The sequence below is a fragment of the Mya arenaria genome, chromosome 1 (assembly GCF_026914265.1).
Source record: "Mya arenaria isolate MELC-2E11 chromosome 1, ASM2691426v1".
NCBI classification, from domain to species: domain Eukaryota; kingdom Metazoa; phylum Mollusca; class Bivalvia; order Myida; family Myidae; genus Mya; species Mya arenaria.
The window spans coordinates 60,052,025-60,075,305 of record NC_069122.1 but is presented as its reverse complement, the minus strand read 5'-3'; the positions used below and the strand labels follow the sequence as shown (position 1 = coordinate 60,075,305).

At 38.1% G+C, this 23,281-nt stretch overlaps 2 protein-coding genes across 3 annotated transcripts; one reads left to right on the top strand and one right to left on the bottom strand.

Annotated features, from left to right (window-relative positions):
• The first annotated feature begins 52 nt into the window (after positions 1-52).
• Positions 53-8,619, top strand: LOC128232692 (uncharacterized). Of its 2 annotated transcripts, XM_052946395.1 has the most exons (7): positions 166-227; positions 858-931; positions 1,353-1,481; positions 1,790-2,181; positions 4,800-4,955; positions 6,061-6,187; positions 6,903-8,619. In XM_052946395.1, exons 4-7 carry the CDS (start codon positions 2,140-2,142, stop codon positions 7,484-7,486), a joined length of 909 nt encoding a protein of 302 aa, XP_052802355.1. In that variant the 5' UTR covers positions 166-227; positions 858-931; positions 1,353-1,481; positions 1,790-2,139; the 3' UTR covers positions 7,487-8,619. The 2 variants fall into 2 exon arrangements, with proteins under 2 accessions (XP_052802363.1, XP_052802355.1); XM_052946403.1 differs by lacking the exons at positions 858-931; positions 1,353-1,481; positions 1,790-2,181 and having other exon boundaries at positions 53-227.
• Positions 8,558-23,264, bottom strand: LOC128232682 (Bardet-Biedl syndrome 5 protein-like). Its single transcript, XM_052946385.1, has 12 exons — positions 23,142-23,264; positions 21,693-21,775; positions 21,339-21,404; positions 21,005-21,054; positions 20,659-20,739; positions 14,680-14,726; positions 12,829-12,964; positions 12,126-12,221; positions 11,843-11,905; positions 10,532-10,666; positions 10,101-10,184; positions 8,558-9,556 (listed from the first exon to the last, which is right to left on the bottom strand). The coding sequence occupies exons 1-12, from the start codon at positions 23,198-23,200 to the stop codon at positions 9,431-9,433; spliced, it is 1,026 nt and encodes a 341-aa protein (XP_052802345.1). The 5' UTR covers positions 23,201-23,264; the 3' UTR covers positions 8,558-9,430.
• Positions 23,265-23,281: the final 17 nt, after the last annotated feature.

Below are 23,281 nucleotides of genomic sequence, written 5' to 3'. Positions count from 1 at the left end.
AAAGGGAATATTAAGTCAATTAGTGATTTATATTATTACTAAAATGTATTTTAAAAATGTCAGGAAAGATAATACAACTTAATTTAATACTTTTAAAAGAAAATGATAGAAAGAAATGATACTTTACTCGATTAAATCGATTGCAGTCAAAATGGCTGCGCCCGTGGAAGGAGAAGCCGGTAACTTTCAATAAAGCAATGTCGTCCCTATTTCGAGCTGTTGCTCAGGTATGTAAGTTTTTACATTAAAATCAGTTTATTTTCATTGTTTTGAATAAGTACGCATTATGGTCTTTTTTAGATTTGTTCACAATTACGGTTATGCACCAATCAATTGTAGTCACGGCCCCTCCAGGTCCGGATAATAGCAGGGACTTTGACTTTCGGTCCAGCCAAGTCCCCGTCCTGCGGGGACGAACTGATGGTAAAATCCCTGCCAAATGCCACCGCACCCCAGGTACCATAAGTAAGGCACATTCCCCGCTATATTTGGCGTGAATACAAAACCACCGCATTCACCCTGCACTGCGGGGCCACCGGGAAGGTAAAAACACGTCCCATTTCCCCTGCTATCCCCGGTATACTCCCAGACCTTGGGGGGCCTTGGTTAAAATTGACTGGTGCATTAATCATACATTAATCGGCGTGGGTTCCGAAAAGAAATAGTTACAGTTGTTTGGGGTATTCCGGATCTTGGTTAGTTCCGGATCAAAGCAGGTGAAAACAATTAATTTTGAAAATTTTAATGAAAATTGTCCTAAACAGTTAGTTGATATTGGAAGAGTTAACCTTTTTAAAGAATTCAAACAATTATTTGTTTACAAATTGCGACTTTCATGACCTATTTTTTTGTGTCAGACAATCAGACATGCGCACTCGCTAAAAGTACGGGAAAATTATGGCGTTTCAATGAAAACATCGGAGTCTTACCAGTAAGTATTGTTTAAATGCATCATATCAAAATGTTCACAAGTATGTCCTTTATGACCCAAAATAAGCCAATATTATACCGGCCGCCTGTGTAAATTGCCACATGTTATGATATGATATTGATCCTTCAGGTAGTTACGGATCACGTGACTCCCAAATTGATACTCAATGGGGGATTTTCTCAAATGTATTTTGAGCTGTCAAACAGCTTTGATGTGTTGTATTTTTCAAAAGAAATTAAATATTTATGCTTATTTTCATTTTAATGTTCAAGTGAATTATTTGAATGATCATTTTGACATATCCAGGATATAGCTTTGATAGTTTTGTTTTATGGAACTTTGGATTGAAAATTTTACTATTTACTTGAACTTAGTATTGTGTCTTGAAATACATGTAATTTAGTTGAATTGTTATTTTCAGAAATGGGAAAACCAAAACATCAAAGCCCAGCTGTGAAGAAAGCTAAATGTATTAAAAAGAAATACCAAAGTGGATCCCCTGGGAAAGCCCTGAGATGTAGGCGAGCCATTATCGCAATCGAAAAAAAAGGTAAAGTCTATAAGAAAAGCTTCAGAACTTTTTGGTGTATCCTATGGTTATGTACACAGGCGTCTTTCTGGAGAAGTTGATTTAGTTGATGTTTCTAATAATTACCAGTACATCTTGCACATTAATATTTTGTTCATCTGTAACTGCCTTGAAATTGATATACATGTACATTTGTAAATATAGTGAATCTTAAAAACAAATACACTTATCTTGTTTTGTGATATTCAAATTCAATTTCTTACTAAAAACATAAAATTTAGTGAATATACCTAATTTAATATTGATCAATTAAATACTTTCTGTTTCAGGTAAAAACGAGTGAGCCAGTTCCTGGTCCTTCAGGCACAACTGATGCTACTTTGTTGAAGACCATTGTGTTGGAGAAAAGTGTTATTAGGGATACCATGTCTACAAGATCAAGCCACCTATTACGGATTCGCCTACTAAACTTAGGGTGGACTGTGAATACACTAACATTGTAGACAAAGAACATTAGCAGGGTTTTTCAGAAGTGTTCTTGACGAGGAGGAAGTATTTACGCCATTACAACTGGTGAGCCGTGTCCAAGCTTTCCTCCCTGGCCAGCACTTAACGAGAAAGGAGGGGTGCTGTTATTCCATGCTCCTATTTCATCTCGTGTCCATCAAGAACATTTGAAATGTCTCCCTGTTGCGCTCAGCATTGGAAACAATGCAAGAAGGTTCAGTTATGAACGTGTCATTTATTTAGTGAAAAGAACAGTTTTTTAATTGATGCTTAATGATACAGGGTAAAATCTTTAAAGTGTGTAATCATGTTTTTTAAATGTGATTTTTTATATAAGTCTAGTCAAACTTTGATTCGTTTTGTATACCTGGTATGTGATGTTATAAGTGTGAGTACTTGTTAATTGATGCTTGATGATACAGGGTATAATCTTCAAGTGTGTAATCATGTTTTAAAAATGTAATTTTATAAGTCTAGTCAAACTTTGATTGTTGTGTACACCTGGTATGTGATGTTATAAATTATAATATCAACTTTTTTAGCATCTTTAAATAAATATACATATATGTAATGAAAATGCGCATTTTAAAATAAATATATATATATGTAATGAAAAAGCAAATTTTAAAATAAATATACATATATGTTATGATAAAGCAAATTTTAAAATAAATATACATATATATATTTACAGTATGTATTGTAATGAAAAGGCATAATACAATCTACATATTTACACCACAAATAATAATAGTATATATTTAAAACCTTACCAGTTTAGTTAAAAAAAGAAGAAAATGTTCCTATAACCACCTATTTCCTCGCACATGACCTCGTAGGTGTCATACGAGTCCCACTTGTCCATAATTCTAGCCTTAATTGAATATGTTTTTTTTTATCTAAAACAAAAGGTAAATGGGATTATCATTATAGAAAAGAGCTCGCTATTTGTGCAGTGGCTGCCTTATATACCTACATCTCGGAAATATTTGCCCTCTTGGTAATCGGATCTTCAACAAGAGGCTTTCAACATGCATTTGCAAGTGCTCATAAATTAACTTTTGAAATCAAAATAAGTTTGTCTAATATTTCTATCATCTACAAGTTGGTAACAATTCCTACCATGTACCTGTCTAACACATATACCTGTATCGCAGACTCAGTGCTGCCATCTGTCAAACTCATCGCAGGTGATGGCATGACATAACAAACGTTATAAAAAGTCCAATACACAATAAATTAAGAGTAGCACAATCATCATACAATACAAGGCACAACTTCAAACTCTATTGAACATGTTTATAAAGAAATGGTAAGTATTTCTGATTTTAAAATACATTTTTTTCATGTTTTTGGCAAGCCCATTCAGCAAGTGCCCTAATAAGATTGTTTGTAATATTGGTTTTTTGAAGCATAGTACACAGACAGATAATTAAGTTGTTAAAAAGGGAACACTTTAACCAGTTACAGGTCAGACACCACTAAATAAATTTTCTATTTATTCTAGTCAATTGACCAACTTGTACGCAGGATAACACTGATTTTTTTCCTCGCAACCCCCAACACAATATATGGGGGAGTTAGTTCCACTTGGTACTAAACATTGAACATGTTAGACCAAAAAAACTATGTTTCTTATCAGAAAGATGAAATTGCATCAACGTTACCACTGTCTATTTGGTAACATGACCACATCAACTGTACAAGTACAAGCAATGTGGTGAAAATGTAGATCAAGGACATCCAGCATGTTCAGCCGGTTTTTGGAATCACAAACCATTCAGCCTGAGCTTCGGATGGAAAGCAGTCAATGGTCTGAGATGTTATAACCATGGTTTGTTTCAATTCCATGTGTTAATAAAAGAAAAAAAGCATGTAACAGTGAGTAATCTTTTTGCATAGGGTGCTCATCCTGACATGTGACCAATGAGTAAAACTTTGACAATTTGCATGCATTTACATTCAAACACCATTAATTCAAACACCGTTAAACCAAACACTGTTTATCCGAATTTATCTTTATCACACATATATTTATTGGTCACTATTTTATTTCTTCTTTGTTTACTTTAAATTTCAATCAATAAACAGAAATCACTCTTTCAAATTTACCACTGTTTCAAAGTCAAAATTACAGTCCCGATTTGGGATATTATAGCTATTTTTCTGTTGTTATGAATTTGGCCATCTCATAGTTTTCACACGATACTTGATCGGCTTGAGGCGATAATGAAGTGCTCACAATTATCGCTTGTTAAAGAATGACAATTTATTGAGCATGTGTATGGTCAGATAATAAGCGATTTATTTTGGGCAATGAAGTTTGTATGTATATTGGCTGGTTACACAATCTGAAATTCATTTCCGGAGAATGGCCAGTAACTAGACAGAGAGGATATATGGATAGGCTGTTTAATCATGTTTTATATATATAAACTGTGTTTTGTTACGAATGCATGCATGTGCTGTCCGTTTGTTTTACATGCATAAGTTGTTAAATTATTTGTCGTATATCCAATAATATAACAATATAATTCAACATACATGTACACTGAAGATGATCACTCAGACAAAATGTAACATGCTCATGTACACTGAAGATGATCACTCAGACAAAATGTAACATGCTCAGATAGAAAGTCATCTGATTAATATGTATATAAAATTTTGCAACATTCATCTTTTATTATACTTAATATATATATAAGAAATTACATCCTTTATTATTATTATTATTATTATTATTATTATTATTATTATTATTATTATATGAGTATTTATAAAGCTTTAAAGAAATTCACATAATAACTCAAAGCTATTTTTCTTTTTCAGTATACCCCATTGGCATTGGTTGGTGTTTCATTTGTGGGTGGGTGTTGTCGGATGATAAGCCATGCATACTTGGCTTCCTATATATCCAGAAAGTCTGCCGTGAACAATGATATAACTTCCCCACTATCAGCACATCTTCACAACCTTGTCACAGAGGTAAACTATAACCTACTGTCCACAATAAGATTAAATAGGAGATAATTGTTTTTGTCAGTGTAAGATCGCAATATATATTTCACCGAGTGACGAGTGTACACCAAAAGATTTATTTCACCAGTGGTGTAGCCACAAGTGAAATGGTGTTCATGATGTGAAACATTTTCCATTTTTGCAATTGTACACTGAAACAATTTTTTTTTCTTTTTATAGTATGCTAGGAAGGATATAAAATGTCATTTTATTGTAGTTTTTCAGAAAAGCACATCAAATTGTATGCGAAATGAATGCCATTTCGGAAATAACATTGTTGAAATTGTGTCCCAGCCGTGCGCATAATGATGTTTGATGTGGACATGAGAATGGACTAAATTTTCAAAACAGTAAAAAATATCAAATTGATATTTGCAATGTTTGAAACAGTGTAATATCATTTTTATTTGGTTGATAAATCTCTATAAACCACCAGAAAGCAAATGATTAACATTTTAGCATGATTGTTCTTCTGGTCATTATGCCATAGCCTCATTGTCATTGTCGTTTTTGGCATCATCGTGCAAAAAAAATAACCTTGGTCATCACTCAAACCTGTTGAAGATAATAAAATGAAACTTAATACACATGTTGCCAGAGACAATTTGTATGTACTCATGTGTATAGCATGGTCCATAACTCTAGATTATTAGTTGTTGAATTACGCCTCTTGTTTGTCTGGAAAAACAACCATGTCGGAGGCATAATAATGAAGTATGTTGGTTTACAGTCATCCAGAAATCATTGTTAACATGAGATGAGTTTTTTTTAATTTGACTTGAAATCTTGCTTAAAGATGGAGCTTCAGCCTTTAGATTACTTTTAACCTAAACCACCATACTGTCAATGTGCATTTGGTCAGTCTTGTATTCTCGTCAGGCATCTGCTGTGGCATACCAACAATACCGATGCTTTTTATCTATGGGTTAGACTTCTGACATTATAGTTGCACTATAAAAATATAAAGCTTTATTAATGAGGTAACTGCAGTTTACATTACTTAAAACTTGTTAGTTAATGTGCTGATGGTTTACATCTTAAAAATTGTTTATATGTATGTTATAAATTGCAGGTTGCAGACAACTTTCTGGGCACACTTCTGACACCAAAGGAGTTTGCAGATTTTCATTTTTACTTGACAACACAACCCAACATGTACAGCAGAGGCTCAACAAACACCCTCCCAAATTGTCTAATTGGTATGATGAATGTCTGCATTTTTTCTTCAAAACAATCAGGGTACCATCGTTGCTGGAAGTTGTCATCATTTGCAGCACACAAAAACTTTACTGTTGAATATAACTTGAAAATGGATATCAATAAGAAACTTGGTACAGTTGTTAAATTTGACACAGCACATATGTGGCATGTTCCACAGCACTGGCTGTAATATTTGCAGCAGTGAATAGTACTTTGCCCCTTTAAATCAGAAAAAAAATACGAGCAAATACCTCTACTTGGAGTGCTCATCTGTTTTGTAAATGAATATGATTGACTGAACGCTCAATATTGAAATGTACCGTATTTCCAATTGGTTAACAAATTTTTTTTCAAAGAAAATATTGCAAGTCTAAGAGGAGGTATTGTCATAGTCCTGGTGCCATTGTCTTAAGGCTTGCAAAAACTTTGCCATAACAAACAAAAATGTTCAAGAAATATAAATGAAACTAAATGGAGATGTTGCCAGAGACAAAACTCAAGGCTTATAACTCTGCCTTAAATATTTGTAAAGTTATGCCCCTTGTTAAGACTAAAATACTGTCCCCTTGTTCATTAATTTTTATTGTATTTCGTATTTGGAAGATTCAACATGTGCCTGTAGATCATTAGGTATTAACTTATGTTAGTTTACATCACATGTTTGGTGCCTAAACATATTCAATGGCCTAAATCATGTATGTTCATTCTTTTCAGGGATCCCAGAGCATTTTCAATATTCTGATGTTGCACAGATATTAGCAGAAAATTCAAATTTCACCACCGACGATATTAATTCTGATGACAGACTATCTTCCTGCCTTGTGCTTAGTGAAAGTGCCAAAAAATTTGCTTTAACGAGTGAAATTCATGCACTCAATACATACTACATTATGTTCAAGTTTGACTTTGTACCATTACTTAGCCTGTACTGTTTTGTATGGGATAAACTGCAGAAAAAGGTCGAGAAAGGTCATCCACTCATACAGATTGTTTTGTTTGTTGGATTAATGGTTGCAGTTGTTGCCCTTGGTTACATATTCGAAGATCAGTATGAAAAGTGGAGAATTGTCCAGGGAGACACTAAAACAGCACTTATTAATGGAGAGTATTTAGATGGAGGTAGAGAGTATCTTCAAAAGCAAATAGAAATGAATAAAGTATTAAGGTACCTGAACAAAAATGGAGGACAAATGAAATATACAGAAGATGGCGAGACTGTGCAGAATTTTTTTAACTTTGGTATACCATCTTTGCATACAAGGTTGGAAAACTTAGAACGGTTAAGACAGGAAACGTGATACGTTTGTGCTTGTGCTTTATAAATTTTATTCAAAACTATTAAAAGCTGTGTGTGATAATTTGATGAGTTCGTGTCTTTTTCAGCAAGCAGTGTTTAGAAAAAAATATTGTGATAAAATAATAAGATGATTCTTATTACTAGGGTATTCTTGAGGTCAGAGTGATTAATACTGATGAGTTCTTGTAAGCTTAATACATGCTACATGTATTCAAATGCATATTGCCTTTTGAGTGTTTCATACCTTTGAAGATCTTCCTTCCATTAATTGACTGGAGAGCTATGTAGCTAGCATAAAAAATGTCATCATTAACCTAAATTATGACCTCATAAATCAAAATACTGCCATTGAACCAAAAATGGAAAAGTCGACATGAAAAGGGGCTACATGTTTTTTGTTTCTATCATGACTTTGACCTTGAACTTATGTGGCTGTATAAGTATCTTCCATGGCCGAGAGTGTAAGATAGGTTCATCTCTACCTCATTTCCGCAAAACACCCTGCGCGAGGATCGGAATGAACCTGTCTTACACGAGCGGCTATGGTAGATGCTTTTTCTCCCACCTCAGTTAAACAAAATTAAGTAAAAAAAATTTTTTTGATGGAACTCTTTTGTGCATAGTGAAAATAATGTGTATGGATATTTGATAATTTGTGGTTGTCATGGATATGCGCGCATTGATTCAGATTATGTTAATAGTCAAATCGGTCTTTAAATACCCGGTAGTTCTGATGAGAGTTGAGCATTATTTCTTGAAAGGTGCGTGAAAACTTTTTTATGGTGACATTTGAAGCGAGAAATAGTTAATTAGCATTCTAAATATTGCCACAAGACAAGGTTTCTATGATGCTGCAGACGACCGTCTTCAACAAGGGAGTAACTTCAATGTGGTGACCGTTAAAAAGGAGTTACATACGGGCATTTTATCTTCGCCCGTGGGCAAGATAAGAATTTCTAGCATGGTTAAATTATTGGATCTACTTATCTGAGGTGAGAGAAAAACTTGTCTTTAAGAGTGTAGAACAAAATCCAAACATGACTGCAACTGGGTAGAACATGTAAAACAATGATGAAGACAAATGATTTTATTTCACAGAGGAACATGTACACCAAAACAAAGGATAACCACATCAAACATCACAGCACTTTTCCAGTATTGTTGACATATCTAACTGTGGAATCTGAAGGTTGACTTTAGTTGTCTAAGAATCGACACGTTGAATTCCCTGTGATTCTCGCTGGAATTTTGTCCATTTATTAATTCTTCAAAATTGCACCACACAAAATGTTAGATTCCCCCAGATGTTTTTTATAATTTCACTAATGAGGACACTAAAATTTTACAATTTAGAAATTCCTTAACATCATTCAATTCTGGTTTATTTTTATCTGATAAACATGTCAGAGTTAATAAAATTATCTAATAGGACCTGGACAGGCATCCATGTTTTCTGGAATGTTGATTTACATGACAAATAATTAAATAGATATAAATAAACAAGTGAATTTCAAAGGCTCATTGCAAATTTGGACGGAAAAGAAAATCTCAATGTAAAGTAGCGGTATAAACTGATATCAATAAGCTCTTGCCAGATTATCGTCATTCGGCGGGTAGGTTTTTAAATTGAAAAAGAATAATAAAAACAAAAATTGAAGCTTATCCATAAAAATTGGTAATGGCCAACTTCATTCACAAATTGTTACAAGCTTTTACATGACTGATAATTATACACCATTACACACAGGGTGATGTAATTGTAACTGCTTTCTATGAAATAAACCACACAGTGTAGTTCCCTCCAGGACAAGACATCCCAGAGACCACAAACCACACAGCGTAGTTCCCTCTAGGACAAGACATCCCAGAGCCCACAAACCACACAGAGTAGTTCCCTCTAGGACAAGACATCCCAGAGCCCACAAACCACACAGCGTAGTTCCCTCTAGGACAAGACATCCCAGAGACCACTCAAAGTAAACCCATCCTTCAGTTTCTCGACAGCAAGTCCAAGCTCTTCAGAATACACAGGATCACGATCTTTATTCTTGTTACCATCTGCAAAGTATGCCTGAAAACACAAATATAGTTACAATTGCTTGCTGTTCAATTGAGAACAATTATTAATTTGCATCTTCTAGTTTAATTACTGTCTATTTTTTATTAAGCACCCTTCATTATGGGTAAAGAGTTGATATGAATCCCTCTCATGCCCAGTTCCCGGGGCAGAAACCAGAGCTAGTATTCATAAAACATCTTATGTCATTTCATAACTTCAATTTCCTAAAATGTTCATGGTCAAATTAAGAAAAGAAAAAAACATGTTTTTTTAAAAAATGAAAGTATGTGTATTACACAAAATTAATGGAAATAAAGTATTTTAGACATTAAGTTGTCCTATGACCAGTAAGAGGCTTAACCTAAGAAAATGACTCAAGTTAGGTAATGACTTATTATGTTTTATAAATACCAGCCCAGTACAGCATGTGTCCTTTTCGAGAGGCCAAGGGAACAGACATGTATTTGGGGATCAAACCAATGACCCCTTGGTTGATAGACGTTACTACTAGATGATTCTAACCATCACACACAAGTTTATAATTGTATGTACTTACAGCAAAGGCATCTGACTGTCCATCTGTCTCTATTTCAACATCGTCTTGCACTCGCTCAATGGTAAGCTCATCCAGGCCTTGTGGCTGAAAGGAGTTGGGTAATTTATAAAGTGGTGCTAGTTTATGTGATAAACAAAGAAACAAAATCGAAAACAAGAGGAACATATCAGAAATAAACTATGTTTATGCTGGACCGAATCAGAGGATTTGATTTTCTTGAATATATGTTTTATTTTAATCTTAATTGTACTCTCATTTCGATTTGAAAAGTTCTGGACACTGCCCCCTGGTAATTCTTACCTGTATTGGGTTTGAAATTAGCAAGTGGTAGTCTAATTTAATTTCAAAATCAGGAAGAGATTGCCTCAATTTTGAGTAAATTGGGTTCAGAATTAGCATGACTTCTCGAAGAAACAGGATTCCAAACATACCCTATCATCTTCTTCAAACTCCACCCCGAACACTGGGCAGGCACTATAGACCTTGTACAGACTCTGGATTTCCTTGTGAGTCTGCTGAAGTTTCTCCACTGGGTCTATACGGAATCCCAGCACATAACCCCCACTCTGGAAAATAGAAATATGTGTATGGATAACTCAACAAACAACTGGAAAGTAGTCCCGTACAACTATAAATCCTATGATATGTTTCAATATTGTTCTGGCTTGATTGTGAAGACAGCTGTAAGCTGATATGAATCACTCTCGAGTCTGTTTGTTGGATACTATTGTGTTAGTAGTTGACCCAATATGAGATAAACAGGGCAAAGGAAACCATATCGGGTGAGAGCGAACCAGAATATGATTTCCTTTGCCCCGTATATCCAATATAGAGTCACCTACTAATTCGGTAAATGTTTCAACTATTCATCGGAAGCTGAGAGGCAAACAATGTGTAGTATTCAATTTCTAGGGTTGCCGGCAGACACATACACCACCATCATTGGCAACCACAGAACTGTTTTCTGCTACACTTCCTACATACTGTGGGAAAATTGACTTAAAAAATCTTGTTAATGTGAAAATGCATAAGGCAGGGGAGACAACTCTTCTTCCAATGAAATTGCATCTTACAATTAAATACTCTTCAATAACCCTGTACTGTCAATTGTCTCGACAGTGTGGTCAAACTGGCTGGCTTCAAACTTGAATGTTATCAGGTGCATAGAGTTCATTTAGAGCTTTTGCCAGAATACTTATTCTATGGGAAACATTTGTATGAGCGTCTGTCCATATGAGAAAATCAGTTTTGCAGAGAGGTTTTTTGGGGGAAGCAACAAAATGGCCTCAATAATGAATCTGTAGATTTTCCTAGACAAATCACCCAATGTATACAATGAAGCATAGAGCAGTAGTGTATTGGGGGTATTCGACAATGATACACCACTTGACCATCTGATTCTGTCTTCTCTGTCACTCTCTCTATATATATACACAGGATCCAGATGACTTCTTTATGTGACCTTGACCTTTAACATATGGAGCTGGCTCTTGTGTAAGACAAGTCATATCAATGCGGCAAACTTTTAAGTTATTTCAAGACCTTGAAATTTATGTTTGGAATGATAGTAAAGAAACAAAAGAAAAACTATGAGCAGTTTCTTGACTCTATTCAAGTTAAACAGATAATTCATATCAGTTTTTTTACAAAATGAAAATAAATTGCTATGTTTTAAACAGAATACATTATGAAAAAACATTCAACCCTGACGTTACTTTGGTAAAGAACAAATAAACATTTACCGTCGATGAACTTTCAACTACCAAGGCTAAGCCAAACTTGGAATCTCGAATCTTGATTGTTTTCTGGAAAGAATAAAAGATAAATAAAGATAACTTGATAGAAGAGTTAGTGAATCTACCCAATTTTCTTAAAATCAAACATATTTATAGTAAATGTAAGTTTGAATAATCTAAAATTTCTATAATTGGACATTTGTCAAGTTGAAATGATGAAAATCAGAGCATTCACATTATTACAAATAAAATAAGGGGCACTTGTTTTACCACTCCACAAATAACGTACCATCTGTAGATATGGTATGCTGACGTTGAATGACTCGTTTATATTGGCATGCCAGACCAGTCGAACATTCGTGATGAAAAACGTCCCTAAATTTCCCTATAAACAAAAACAAATATCTTTTTATACATAAAACATGGATACATGAAGGCTAGGTCATAGTTCAACATCTGCATGTGTAACCCTATGCAAATTCTAGTGTTATTAAAAACTTGCTGACAAATGTCCAACATAAGGTTAAATTGCATGACTACGGCAATGGTAACAACACTAGGGCAAAAACAATACCTGGACTTTTTCTTTGAAAAATCAGAGGTTAAAATTACTATTTGTTCACCTTGTTAACCTGCTAAGAGTACAACCTAACCTGCTCACTAGAAAGGATTGCTGGACTGCTTTATTTACGGGTGTTTTACCTTATGTTGTATTGACACCTGTATATCATACATAATCATGGAGAAGACCCCTCGACTGCCATTTTTATGAGTGTGACTGCTATATTTATGAGTGTTATATCTTAATGTTGCATTGACACCTGTATCGTACCTGATCATGGAGAGGATCGCTGGAGTGCTGTATTTATGGCTGTTATACCTTAGTGTATGGACACCTGTATACCATACCTGATCATGGAGAGGATCTCTGGACTGCCATATTTATGGGTGTTTTATCTTAATGTATGGACACCTGTATAACATTGTCTTACCTGATCACTGGAGAGATTCCAGACACCTGTGACCTTATCATACACCTGTTCCTGTGGTAGAAGCCTGAGGTTCTTGTTCTGAATGAGAGGGCCCCGTAGTTTTAGGTCCCGATACAATTTAGATGTCTCATATGCTCTGAAATACAGGTTTACCTATATTAATACAATAACACAGGAATTCACAGACATTTATTCAAACATACAGAAATGCACAGGGCACAGGTGTTTACCGGTCATTTATACAATTACACAGGAATTCACAGGCTGTTTATACAATATCACAGGAATTCACAGGTCATTTATAAAATATCATGGGAATGCACAGGTCATTTATACAATAACACAGGAATTCACAGGTTGTCTATAAAATATCACAGGAATTCGCAGGTCATTTATAAAATATCATGGGAATGCACAGGTTGTCTATAAAATATCATGGGAATGCACAGGTCATTTATACAATATCATGGGAATGCACAGGTCATTTATACAATATCACAGGAATTCACAGCTTGTCTATAAAATATCATGGGAATGCACAGGTTGTCTATAAAATATCACAGGAATTCGCAGGTCATTTATAAAATATCATGGGAATGCACAGGTCATTTATACAATAACACAGGAATTCACAGGTTGTCTATAAAATATCATGGGAATGCACAGGTCATTTATACATTATCACAGGAATTCACAGATCGTCTATAAAATATCACAGGAATTCGCAGGTCATTTATACAATATCATGGGAATGCACAGGTTGTCTATAAAATATCATGGGAATGCACAGGTCATTTATACAATATCATGGGAATGCACAGGTCATTTATACAATAACACAGGAATTCACAGGTTGTCTATAAAATATCACAGGAATTCGCAGGTCATTTATACAATATCATGGGAATGCACAGGTTGTCTATAAAATATCATGGGAATGCACAGGTCATTTATACAATATCATGGGAATGCACAGGTCATTTATACAATATCACAGGAATTCACAGGTTGTCTATAAAATATCACAGGAATTCGCAGGTCATTTATAAAATATCATGGGAATGCACAGGTCATTTATACAATAACACAGGAATTCACAGGTTGTCTATAAAATATCACAGGAATTCGCAGGTCATTTATAAAATATCATGGGAATGCACAGGTCATTTATGCAATATCACAGGAATTCACAGGTTGTCTATAAAATATCATGGGAATGCACAGGTCATTTATACAATTACACAGGAATTCACAGGCTGTTTATACAATATCACAGGAATTCACAGGTCATTTATAAAATATCATGGGAATGCACAGGTCATTTATGCAATATCACAGGAATTCACAGGTTGTCTATAAAATATCATGGGAATGCACAGGTCATTTATACAATTACACAGGAATTCACAGGCTGTTTATACAATATCACAGGAATTCACAGGTCATTTATAAAATATCATGGGAATGCACAGGTCATTTATACAATATCACAGGAATTCACAGGTCATTTATAAAATATCATGGGAATGCACAGGTCATTTATACAATAACACAGGAATTCACAGGTTGTCTATAAAATATCACAGGAATTCGCAGGTCATTTATACATCATCACAGGAATTCACAGATTGTTTATACAATATGACAAGAATTCACAGGTTTAAACATTAACCAACAGTTAAACCTAGCATTTATATCCTAGTCTGAAGCTATGCTAAATGTTAAATATCTCCTGCAGGGAACAGGAGGAATGAACCTTGGTATACTTTTGCCATGCAACAGTGTTTTTAACAAAAAGTTTGTATATTCAATAAAATCAATGCAAATAAAGTATTTCAGATCTTGTATTACCTGTGCACAGAAATCACTGTGGTAAACAGCCGTGGAGAACCAGGAATCTGAAAATCAAAGGGGTAATTTGAATTTGCATATATAAACCACATATATGTAGCATGTTTTACATGGACCTTGTTCAAGAACTAGAAAATGATATATTCTAATATGGAAAGCGCAGTACTTAAATCAGCATAAGCCCACCAGCCCTTTCATGGCAATACATATGTGTGGCTTGCTTAAGTTCTGGCATTTATATAAAAAGTTGGCAATGCTTTATGCCAAACTTGTGAAGTGTAAGAATTTATACTTGTTCATTCTCCAAGTGTAATGACAGCAAGCGGTTTCATAGCCAGATTATAAGGACCCTCTTTTTAAAAACCAAAATATACTATACCTATAAAATGTATAAGACATTATACCAAGACAGGTTTTCGAGTTTTAGTAGGTAGTATGGTTTGTTTGTTGACATTCAACAAAAAAACAACATACTACCTCACACACCTCTGACTGCCTCACAAACCACTGACTACCTCACACACCATTTCTTACTTCATACATCTCTGACTACCTCACACACCTCTGACTTCCTCACACTCCTCTGACTTCCTCCCATACTGCTGACTACCTCGTGCACCTTTGACTACCTTACACACCTCTGACTACCTCACAAACCACTAACCACCTCGAACACCTCTGACTACCTCACACACCTTTTCTTACTTCACAAATCTCTGACTACCTCAATCACCTCTGATTACCTAACACACCTCTGACTTCCTCACAAACCTCTGACTTCCTCGTATAGCTCTGACTTCCTCGCACAGCTCTGACTTCCTCACATACCTCTGACTTCCTAACATACCTCTGACTTCCTCCCATACCTCTGACTTCCTCACACACCTGACTTCCTCACATACCTCTGACTTCCTCACAAACCTCTGACTTCCTATCACACAGCTCTGATTACCTCACATATCTCTGACTTCCTCACACACCTTTGACTACCTCACATACCTCTGACTTACTCACCAAGCTCTGACTTCCTCACACACCTGACTTCCTCACACACCTCTGACTTCCTCACACACCTCTGACTTCCTTACACACCTGACTTCCTCACATACCTCTGACTTCCTCACACACCTCTGACTTCCTCACACACCTCTGACTTCCTCACACACCTCTGACTACCTCACATACCTCTGACTTCCTCACACACCTGACTTCCTCACACACTTCTGACTTCCTCACACACCTCTGACTTCCTTACACACCTGACTTCCTCACATACCTCTGACTTCCTCACACACCTCTGACTTCCTTACACACCTGACTTCCTCACATACCTCTGACTTCCTCACACACCTCTGACTTCCTCACACACCTCTGACTTCCTCACATACCTCTGACTTCCTCACACACCTCTGACTTCCTATCACACCTCTGACTTCCTCGCACAACTCTGACTACCTCACACACCCCTGACTTCCTCACAAACCTTTGACTTCCTCACACACCTCTGACTTCCTCACACACCTCTGACTTCATCACATACCTCTGACTACCTCACAAAGCTCCGACTTCCTCACACACCCCTGACTTCCTCACCAAGCTCTGACTTCCTCACACACCTCTGACTTCCTCACACAGCTCTGACTACCTCACATACCTCTGACTTCCTCACACACCTCTGACTACCTCACATACCTCTGACTTCCTCACCAAGCTCTGACTTCCTCACACACCTGACTTCCTCACACACCTCTGACTTCTTATCACACCTCTGACTTCCTCACACACCTCTGACTACCTCACATACCTCTGACTTCCTCACCAAGCTCTGACTTCCTCACACACCTGACTTCCTCACACACCTCTGACTTCTTATCACACACCTGACTTCCTCACACACTTCTGACTTCCTCACACACCTCTGACTTCCTTACACACCTGACTTCCTCACACACCTCTGACTTCCTATCACACCTCCGACTTCCTCACACAGCTCTGACTACCTCACACACCCCTGACTTCCTCACAAACCTATGACTTCCTCACACACCTCTGACTTCCTCACATACCTCTGACTTCCTCACACAGCTCTGACTTCCTCACACACCCCTGACTTCCTCACCAAGCTCTGACTTCCTCCCATACTGCTGACTACCTCGTGCACCTTTGACTACCTTACACACCTCTGACTACCTCACAAACCACTAACCACCTCGAACACCTCTGACTACCTCACACACCTTTTCTTACTTCACAAATCTCTGACTACCTCAATCACCTCTGATTACCTAACACACCTCTGACTTCCTCACAAACCTCTGACTTCCTCGCATAGCTCTGACTTCCTCGCACAGCTCTGACTTCCTCACATACCTCTGACTTCCTAACATACCTCTGACTTCCTCCCATACCTCTGACTTCCTCACACACCTGACTTCCTCACATACCTCTGACTTCCTCACAAACCTCTGACTTCCTATCACACAGCTCTGATTACCTCACATATCTCTGACTTCCTCACACACCTTTGACTACCTCACATACCTCTGACTTACTCACCAAGCTCTGACTTCCTCACACACCTGACTTCCTCACACACCTCTGACTTCCTCACACACCTCTGACTTCCTCACACACCTGACTTCCTCACACACCTCTGACTTCCTCACACACCTCTGACTTCCTCACACACCTCTGACTTCCTCACACACCTCTGACTACCTCACATACCTCTGACTTCCTCACACACCTGACTTCCTCACACACTTCTGACTTCCTCACACACCTCTGACTTCCTTACACACCTGACTTCCTCACATACCTCTGACTTCCTCACACACCTCTGACTTCCTCACACACCTCTGACTTCCTCACATACCTCTGACTTCCTCACACACCTCTGACTTCCTATCACACCTCTGACTTCCTCGCACAACTCTGACTACCTCACACACCCCTGACTTCCTCACAAACCTTTGACTTCCTCACACACCTCTGACTTCCTCACACACCTCTGACTTCATCACATACCTCTGACTACCTCACAAAGCTCCGACTTCCTCACACACCCCTGACTTCCTCACCAAGCTCTGACTTCCTCACACACCTCTGACTTCCTCACACAGCTCTGACTACCTCACATACCTCTGACTTCCTCACACACCTCTGACTACCTCACATACCTCTGACTTCCTCACCAAGCTCTGACTTCCTCACACACCTGACTTCCTCACACACCTCTGACTTCTTATCACACCTCTGACTTCCTCACACACCTCTGACTACCTCACATACCTCTGACTTCCTCACCAAGCTCTGACTTCCTCACACACCTGACTTCCTCACACACCTCTGACTTCCTCACACACCTCTGACTTCCTTACACACCTGACTTCCTCACACACCTCTGACTTCCTATCACACCTCTGACTTCCTCACACAGCTCTGACTACCTCACACACCCCTGACTTCCTCACAAACCTATGACTTCCTCACACACCTCTGACTTCCTCACACACCTCTGACTTCCTCACATACCTCTGACTTCCTCACACACCTCTGACTTCCTATCACACCTCTGACTTCCTCGCACAACTCTGACTACCTCACACACCCCTGACTTCCTCACAAACCTTTGACTTCCTCACACACCTCTGACTTCCTCACACACCTCTGACTTCATCACATACCTCTGACTACCTCACAAAGCTCCGACTTCCTCACACACCCCTGACTTCCTCACCAAGCTCTGACTTCCTCACACACCTCTGACTTCCTCACACAGCTCTGACTACCTCACATACCTCTGACTTCCTCACACACCTATGACTACCTCACATACCTCTGACTTCCTCACCAAGCTCTGACTTCCTCACACACCTGACTTCTTATCACACACCTCTGACTTCTTATCACACCTCTGACTTCCTCACACACCTCTGACTACCTCACATACCTCTGACTTCCTCACCAAGCTCTGACTTCCTCACACACCTGACTTCCTCACACACCTCTGACTTCTTATCACACACCTGACTTCCTCACACACTTCTGACTTCCTCACACACCTCTGACTTCCTTACACACCTGACTTCCTCACACACCTCTGACTTCCTATCACACCTCCGACTTCCTCACACAGCTCTGACTACCTCACACACCCCTGACTTCCTCACAAACCTATGACTTCCTCACACACCTCTGACTTCATCACATACCTCTGAATTCCTCACACAGCTCTGACTTCCTCACACACCCCTGACTTCCTCACCAAGCTCTGACTTCCTCCCATACTGCTGACTACCTCGTGCACCTTTGACTACCTTACACACCTCTGACTACCTCACAAACCACTAACCACCTCGAACACCTCTGACTACCTCACACACCTTTTCTTACTTCACAAATCTCTGACTACCTCAATCACCTCTGATTACCTAACACACCTCTGACTTCCTCACAAACCTCTGACTTCCTCGCATAGCTCTGACTTCCTCGCACAGCTCTGACTTCCTCACATACCTCTGACTTCCTAACATACCTCTGACTTCCTCCCATACCTCTGACTTCCTCACACACCTGACTTCCTCACATACCTCTGACTTCCTCACAAACCTCTGACTTCCTATCACACAGCTCTGATTACCTCACATATCTCTGACTTCCTCACACACCTCTGACTACCTCACATACCTCTGACTTCCTCACCAAGCTCTGACTTCCTCACACACCTGACTTCCTCACACACCTCTGACTTCCTCACACACCTCTGACTTCCTCACACACCTGACTTCCTCACATACCTCTGACTTCCTCACACACCTCTGACTTCCTCACACACCTCTGACTTCCTCACACACCTCTGACTACCTCACATACCTCTGACTTCCTCACACACCTGACTTCCTCACACACTTCTGACTTCCTCACACACCTCTGACTTCCTTACACACCTGACTTCCTCACATACCTCTGACTTCCTCACACACCTCTGACTTCCTCACACACCTCTGACTTCCTCACATACCTCTGACTTCCTCACACACCTCTGACTTCCTATCACACCTCTGACTTCCTCACACAACTCTGACTACCTCACACACCCCTGACTTCCTCACAAACCTCTGACTTCCTCACACACCTCTGACTTCCTCACACACCTCTGACTTCATCACATACCTCTGACTACCTCACAAAGCTCCGACTTCCTCACACACCCCTGACTTCCTCACCAAGCTCTGACTTCCTCACACACCTCTGACTTCCTCACACAGCTCTGACTACCTCACATACCTCTGACTTCCTCACACACCTCTGACTACCTCACATACCTCTGACTTCCTCACCAAGCTCTGACTTCCTCACACACCTGACTTCCTCACACACCTCTGACTTCCTCACACACCTCTGACTTCCTCACACACCTCTGACTACCTCACATACCTCTGACTTCCTCACCAAGCTCTGACTTCCTCACACACCTGACTTCCTCACACACTTCTGACTTCCTCACACACCTCTGACTTCCTTACACACCTGACTTCCTCACACACCTCTGACTTCCTATCACACCTCTGACTTCCTCACACAGCTCTGACTACCTCACACACCCCTGACTTCCTCACAAACCTATGACTTCCTCACACACCTCTGACTTCATCACATACCTCTGAATTCCTCACACAGCTCTGACTTCCTCACACACCCCTGACTTCCTCACCAAGCTCTGACTTCCTCACACTCCTCTGACTTCCTCACACAGCTCTGATTACCTCACATACCTCTGACTTCCTCACACACCTCTGACTACCTCACATACCTCTGACTTCCTCACCAAGCTCTGACTTCCTCACACACCTGACTTCCTCACACACCTCTGACTTCTTCACATACCTCTGACTACCTCACACACCCCTGACTTCCTCACATACCTCTGACTTCCATACAAACCTCTCACCATCTCTGACTATCTCATACACATACCAGATTTGTAAAGATGAACTCGAAGCGAGTACTATTGCACTTGGTCAAAACATACAGAGCTTCTGTGGTCCCTCGCAGTTTCTTAAATGGAAGCAAAAGCAATGTGAATAAATGTTTCATGGGAATGATGATTATCCCCGCATGCTGTTTTGACACAGAATATTATTAACAGTTTCTGCTGAAAAATCATGTAACAATTTTCAAGAGTCAGAATGATTGAGATCTGTATTATAGATGGTAAAATTTCTATTCTTTATGCAACAAGGCATCTAGTTCAAAATTAAGATCTTAAACAAAGTGAAACATCTATCTTAAACCTGAATATTGTTTAAACTTTGTAACTTACTGACTGAGCTGTTTTTGTAGAAATATTGATGACACAGTTAAATCCAATGGCTGAAAAGAGAGCATATCAACACTTGTAGATGAACTATCTTTTCATTTTTATAGATTGCCATAACTTGGATTAGTTAATTCCTTTTTTGCTGATTCCTTTTTATTTTTTGAAAAAGCTAAGATAAACTGAAATGCTTTGTCTTTTATATAGTTGACAAAATTTCATTGATATTACGTAATATACGGTAAGTGTCAAAATACTTTTCTATGTACTTCAACAGCCCAAAAATGCTGAAATAATTAATATTTGCTACATTTATAAAACATTTCATCGGGAAACTTACATAAGTTTACACGTGGCATGCCAATAGAGTGCCATATCAGTCGCAGGTTTGTTACTATAAGGCGACCTGAAATAAACAAGAAAATACATGTAAATGTTATGGTCAAGTTTAAAGTAACTTTTTTTTAGCCACATATAATGTTAAACACTTCTGGAACTAACTTTAGGGACATACTTGTGAATCAGACCCACAGACTTTTAGTTTTATAAAGTTTTAAATGTATTTATTCCAAGAACTGTACACTGTCTAAATTAATTCCCAGACCTGAAGTCAACACCAATGTGATTTCACAAATCACATGAATTTAGTAATCAAACTGTGGAAAGGTCAAGAAAATATTAATAACATCTTCACCTCTTTCTCCATTGTTCCCCTTGGTGTCTTCCACGGCGTCCATCTTGTCAATCAACTTCTCCCCAGCCCTCATCTTCATCTGACTACACGCACAAAATAAATACATACTTGTAAATAAATGAATATTGGTATCTTTAATACAATATGTGATTACGTTTGCCAACATTCATGTTTAAGGTGGGTAACCAAACAAAAAAATGACTTAAGATTTGCAAAATAAATTAAGTATGACGCCCCAAAAATCTCATAAATATTTAAGACACGATTATCCCAATTTCCAATCTTCAATTTATATAGATAAAAAATATTTGATGAATACCTAATGCATTTTTATGACCCTAAGATGAAATAACATCATTCAAATAACATGAGCGTATGATGATGCAGATTGGAAATAATACTCAGTTATTGTCATTCACATAGAGGCTGAATTGAAAATGATCGCACCATTACCAAAGCTGCATCCCTAGGGATTGTGGCTCAATGGCTCTTATTCTAAGCTGAGTGCAATCCGAAATTGCCTCTGCACTCTGCTTTCACACCAGCGACACAAAAAAAGCATAAAAGTAGTTCGCTGTTTCGAATGAGAGTAACAAATAAAATTATCTCTAGTACTTTCTATGACCGTGGCTTGGCAAAGAACTGTTTTAGCGGGTGTTACTATGTCCCAGATTCACAGATATCGGGATACTTGATAAACAATGGACACATGTAAGTGTTTTATAATATCTGAACATGTTTTTTTGGCATAATGACATAAATAAATATGTGTTTAATAGTAGGCACAAATATTTGTTTATAGAAATTTGAATTTATAACGGAGAAAATTTCAAAATTGTGGCCGCAAGGATTCTCTGCGCATGGACAGATGATACTTTTTGCTGGGATGGTGGACATCACGAGACTGCCATAGTAAAAAAAAATTGGGCAACAGACTCATTGACGACCATTTAGGTGGACTAGGTATCCTTCAAGCAAGAGCTCACAGCACTCTCATAATATTCAAAACGACAATAGATATCCAGCTACAACTAGTTCCTAATGATTCCCACTGCAGTGCCAGCAGCGGCAACCATAACTGGACAGGTTTGGGTTAAAGGAGCAAACATATAGCTGGTCAAAACTTTCTTTTACTCCACGTACCCTTTTATCTGTCCAAGCTCTTCTCACTATCTATATTTCGTTTAAATTTCCCTTTCTCTTGACCTGTGATCACCCATTGCGTAATAGTCAAGTTTGACTGCGTCAACATATGATGTAGATGATAAAACAAGACGATACTATTTTTCGGTCTAATTCCTTTAACCAGATAATAAACTTAATACCTAATACCTGTAATACCTGTAATCTTCAGGCCGTAAATTTAGCTCCAAGTCAGTCTTCACTATTTTCGCCTTTAAGATCAGAATTGCGTTAGAACTTAACTGATAGTGAAATCATATAACTTACTTTCCAGAGATATCAAATCTGACATCCCTGTCCTCCCAAAGGCCTTCGGACGTCGACATTTTAGATGAATATTCCTGTAGAAAAAATGTTTACATTGGTGATCTCCGCATACCTATTGCAAATTTTACAACTCAAAATTA

Excerpts from the sequence above, each read along its gene's own strand:
- LOC128232692 (XM_052946395.1), top strand. The coding sequence starts at position 2,140 with ATGTCTCCCTGTTGCGCTCAGCATTGGAAACAATGCAAGAAG. Across the intron at positions 2,182-4,799 it reads ATTGGAAACAATGCAAGAAG|TATACCCCATTGGCATTGGT; the intron begins GTTCAGTTATGA and ends TTTCTTTTTCAG. Across the intron at positions 4,956-6,060 it reads TTCACAACCTTGTCACAGAG|GTTGCAGACAACTTTCTGGG; the intron begins GTAAACTATAAC and ends TATAAATTGCAG.
- LOC128232682 (XM_052946385.1), bottom strand. The coding sequence starts at position 23,200 with ATGTCGACGTCCGAAGGCCTTTGGGAGGACAGGGATGTCAGATTTGAT. Across the intron at positions 12,965-14,679 it reads ACAGTGATTTCTGTGCACAG|AGCATATGAGACATCTAAAT; the intron begins GTAATACAAGAT and ends CCTGTATTTCAG. Across the intron at positions 10,185-10,531 it reads AGTTTGAAGAAGATGATAGG|CCACAAGGCCTGGATGAGCT; the intron begins GTATGTTTGGAA and ends AACTCCTTTCAG.